Here is a 4664-nt window from a genome sequence, read left to right as displayed (position 1 = left end):
AAAGTTAGGAAATTTGTGTAATGTCAAGAGAGAGAGAACTTGTGTAAATAATACATACCTTAGGGGCAGTTGCTATAATTTGCTCTTCTTTTTTTTATGTTGAAAAAATGTGAACCAGTTTTAATTGTATCAAGTTGCCTTACAAGATTTTGAACTTATCATTTGAAGAGGTTATAAAGGACAAACTACATAATTGATGGGCAGCTAACATTGGGTAATTTAGTGTCAAAATCATCAGGAGATGGATGGCCAATGGGAATTAAATGATGTTTCAACGCCCAAAACGGCCATCCTTCAAAATCTACAATTCCTGTTCTACATGAGATTTAGAATGGACCTCAACAAAAATAGACCCTATGGCATCAGCAATGAAGATGAGAATTTTTTTCAAAGTAAAGATAAAATTAAGCAGTTCTTCCATTTATAAGTATTATTATTATTGCTAGCAAGGGGAGACTAATTTCCAACGCTTCAAAAAGCATTGGAATTACAATCTCTTTCAAATTAACTTTTCACTTATCTATTTAAGAAAAGCATTTCCCCTTAAGTTATACATATTGTCATGAAAAAGTTCAAAAGTTCAATTCCAGTAGAACAGATACAAGCACCTGCCAGAAATATTTGATGCAGGTTGTTAACCCCTTATAATTAAAAATAAATGCCAATAGAATTTGAGCACGCAAACATCACAGGCAGTGAAGCCCAACCCTCAACAAGATCATTTTAAAAACCAATGAAACAGTACCAGAAGAAATCTCAAAAGAGAAGAAAAGCATATACTTCAGTCTGCAATGAAACTACAAGTATTCTGCAAAGATCTGGAACTCTATTTAACATACTAGTAGCAACAACCTTAACAAGATCATTACCTGCAATGAAACTACAAGTATTCTGCAAATAAATTAAACACAAGCTTTGACATAAAGAAACTAACGAATACAATCCAAGAGTAGAAACTCAGGGCCTTGCCCAACAAAATAGACTCATACTTCAGTCTAAGCACCACTATAGATTAACAAAATCTCACTATTCTCTTAACAATCACAGATACCAAGTCTCAAAATCAACTTCTGCTTCTGCGTCGTTCCCTAAGGCCATTTCTGCATATTATTTAGAAGCATCACATGTCAGTACAAACATGCAACAATGAATATTGATTGCAGAACTAATAACTAGTCAACTCAAGCAAAAAAGAAAATAATATGGCATGTAGTAGGATCCCTTTAAAAGAAAAATAATATTATTCCTTTGCCAAACAGACACATTAAATACATCAAACAAAGTACAGTGGCAAGTATGAACAGGGGGAGAGTATCAGAACTGCAAGGCAGGGATGGGATCCAAAGCATGACAATACCCTTTCGCCACTTTAAATTCATCTCAACACAAATTAGGCTCAACTCTCTAGAAAAATAATTTTTTCAAACAAAAAATTAAGCAAAACATTTTACAACATACCAGAATAAAATGCATATTGAAAAATCAGGTCCATCCCAGAGTTAAAAAATAACCTTGATAAATAAAACATATTTGACCAAATAATAATATAATTAAAGGTCAACATAATTCCAGACAGAAGAAACCTACCCATTAGCATATGGGACCTCCTCACGCCCACGATAAGGAGGTGACCTGCTGTAGCTACGTCCACGAGGTGACAAACTACGGCGCCTAGGGGACCGCCCACGAGGACTGTAACTCCTAGTCATACAAAAGAAAGGTGAGAAAAGAACATAAAGATTTACAAGATAAAATTATTATCACAAAATCATACAAACACACCCAACCATTTAATAACAAGAGATTATAAAGTACTAATTTATCATAGAATCGCAAAATTCTAAAAAAAATTGTAAATAACATATTTCCAAATGTTCACTACTTATAATTACAAATAACAAAATTAAATTTCAAAGCACAAATCATTTTTGTTATGAAAGCAGGCGGTTCAACAGACAATTTTCACTAAATGATCATTGAAGACAAATATAAAATAGTCTTCAGGAAAATACAAATTCTCATATACTGCACATAGGATCAAAAGAAAATATAGGAAAACAATCTGACCTTCGCCCATAACTTGGGCTCCTACGGAATCTGGGTGGACTACGGCTACGGCGTCTTCCTGAACCACCACGCATGCGACATTCACGAGCAAAATGACCAGGTTCACCACACTCGTAACATTTCAAATCAGAACCACCAGAGCGACCACCACGACCACCACCTCCACCTCTAGAGTTGTGAGAAAGCTCAACCCTCCAACCATTCTTGCCTGCTCCATAGAATAGAAATGAAAAGGCCCAATAAAAAAAAAGTGACACAAAAATAATAGTAATCCAAGTAGCTACATTTACTATACTTAGTTGAATGAAAACAGCAGCTGTATTCAATACTGTAAACATTTAAACCCTAAAAGAGAAACAACTTCCACCAGAAATACACACATTGCCATTAGCTTAAAGACAGATAGATATTAAACAGGAAATATAGGGAGCATTGCACCACAGCCCTGCAAACACATTAAACTTGTTGACCATCCCATTAAGGATTAAGAGAAATATCAGTAAAATGAAACAATTAAGAAAATCCTAGATTAGCTTGTGATAACAAGCTTATAGTTATATGCATCACTTGTTTCAAAAAAAATGTAGATAGTATGCACTTGAAACAAGTGCCAAGAAAATAATACCATGATAATAAACCAAACCTTATTACACTAGATGTGCTTATCCAGATCAACTGACATCATCAGCTATATATCAAGAACCAAATTTTCAACAAATCCTTGTAGACTAAGATCCTCTTGATGGTTTCAATTTCAAGTGGAGGGGAAAAATTAATGCATGAATTGAAATACAACATTATCCACGAGAATACAGTATTATCATAAAGGCATATTGAGGCAATAGTTGTTCATACAAAAAGCAATGATTGTGTTACCATAATATTTTCAGAAGTTCATTGGTCGCTAACAACTTATTGGAGCACACAAATTGCCCACAGGGAACATATACAGCACAGAGGCAGCACGCACATGGTCCCCATAGGTTAAGTGTAGAAGCACACATCTCATAAAACAAACCCATTATGCAACAGAAGTGTAGCTCGCGATAGCAGTGCAAATCCCCTGTGTTCACATTCTTAATTCTCTTTACATGCAGTAGTAGTAGAAGTAGTCAAACTGTACAAAGCAGCAGACTTTGACGAAGACACAACGAAGAAAAAACCATTACTGCAGGCCAAGGCAGAAGTAGAAGAAAGAGAGAGCAGCATCTGCTTGCCCCATAGGCCAAAAAGAAGACTTAACTAGCTAGTTGAGGAAAACCCTTCAACATATCAACCGGAAAAAACATGGGGGAAAAACAATAACACATTAGCAGATAAGAAGAATGTAGCAAATATACATATATATGCACATTTTAATTTTGATTTTAATTCTATTACATTCCAACAACATAATTCTTCTAAACATACCATCCAATTCACGGATAGCATCCTGTGCATCTCTGCGGTCATCAAAGTCAATAAAAGCATAACCAGGTGGTCTACGTGCAACCCAAACACTGCAAACATAACATAGCATTAAACACAAAATCATTTTTTTTTCAAAAAATAGACCTATTAGAAAAACAAAACAAATAAAAACCACTGCAACAAAAACCGAGATTTTGAAGTGTCAAAAACAAAATTGAGGGGAAAAATCCATGCGTCTTTAACATAGTGTCTATTAAACAATCATTTTTTTCAAAATAAACCTAAATAGCAAATGAAGAAAAAAAAATAATCAGCGACAAAAACTGAGAAATTGAAGTGTCCAAAAGCAAAATTGAGGGGGAAATTTAAAGCGTCTTCAGCATATTAAACACAAAATCAATTTTTTTCGAAAATAAACCTAAACAGCCAAACAAAAAAAAAAATCACTGCAACCAAAACTTAGAAATTGAAGTATCCAAAACGAAATTGAGAGGAAATAATATTAAAGCGAGTTAATTTACCTCCGAATAACTCCGAAAACACGGAATTCGTCTTCGAGATCTCTCTCGGTGACTCGTGAATCCAAGTTACCAACATACACGCGAGACATCTTTTCAGAAGAACCTGAAAATCAAGCAAATTAATTAAATTTAAACGGTGAATTTGCAAAGGGAAAATGAAAATCGGTGAAAGATGTTTTTAGGGTTCGAAGAATGATTTCAAAAGATTGGGGAAATTGAAAAGGAAGGGACTTTAGGGTTTGGAGCGGAGAAAGAAAGGGTTAAATTGAAAGGGAAGTAAAGAGGAAAATCGGAAACTGAGAAGAGAGATCTGAACCTGAAGCGATGCAGAGAGAAGAGAGAAATAAAAACCCTAGAGAGTGAGCGGCCTCGTAGGGAAGGGGAGCGTTTGGTTTTATAAGGCCCTTTTTCTTTACGAATATGGGAAAATTGATATCCGTCAGACCGTCGTCACGCACAAACTGGTTAGTTTATTTAATTTTTTTTTAAAGAAGGTTTAGATTTATTTGTTATAAAAAAATAGTTTTACGTTTTGTTAGGCTTGATTATTGTTAAGTTCCTGGGGGATTTTTTTGTCCCTAAATTTTGATATTATTTTTTGTTAGCCAATGACATAATAAATTGATATTTTTGTGGTGGTTTTAATACTTTCTAGTGATTTTTTAA

At 34.5% G+C, this 4664-nt stretch overlaps 1 protein-coding gene across 2 annotated transcripts; it reads right to left on the bottom strand.

The window, feature by feature from the left end:
• Positions 1 to 754: 754 nt before the first annotated feature.
• On the bottom strand, positions 755 to 4456 carry LOC100790689 (serine/arginine-rich splicing factor 7-like). 2 transcript variants are annotated; one of them, NM_001254184.3, is made up of 6 exons: positions 4315 to 4456; positions 3999 to 4101; positions 3478 to 3566; positions 2068 to 2275; positions 1588 to 1701; positions 755 to 1100 (listed from the first exon to the last, which is right to left on the bottom strand). In NM_001254184.3, exons 2-6 carry the CDS (start codon positions 4085 to 4087, stop codon positions 1064 to 1066), a joined length of 537 nt encoding a protein of 178 aa, NP_001241113.1. In that variant the 5' UTR covers positions 4088 to 4101; positions 4315 to 4456; the 3' UTR covers positions 755 to 1063. The 2 variants fall into 2 exon arrangements, with proteins under 2 accessions (NP_001241113.1, NP_001358623.1); NM_001371694.1 differs by having other exon boundaries at positions 1588 to 1692.
• Positions 4457 to 4664: the final 208 nt, after the last annotated feature.

This window comes from Glycine max, chromosome 17, assembly GCF_000004515.6.
Source record: "Glycine max cultivar Williams 82 chromosome 17, Glycine_max_v4.0, whole genome shotgun sequence".
Taxonomy (NCBI): domain Eukaryota; kingdom Viridiplantae; phylum Streptophyta; class Magnoliopsida; order Fabales; family Fabaceae; genus Glycine; species Glycine max.
The sequence above is the reverse complement of the archived record's forward strand: the minus strand, read 5'-3'. Positions and strand labels throughout refer to the sequence as shown.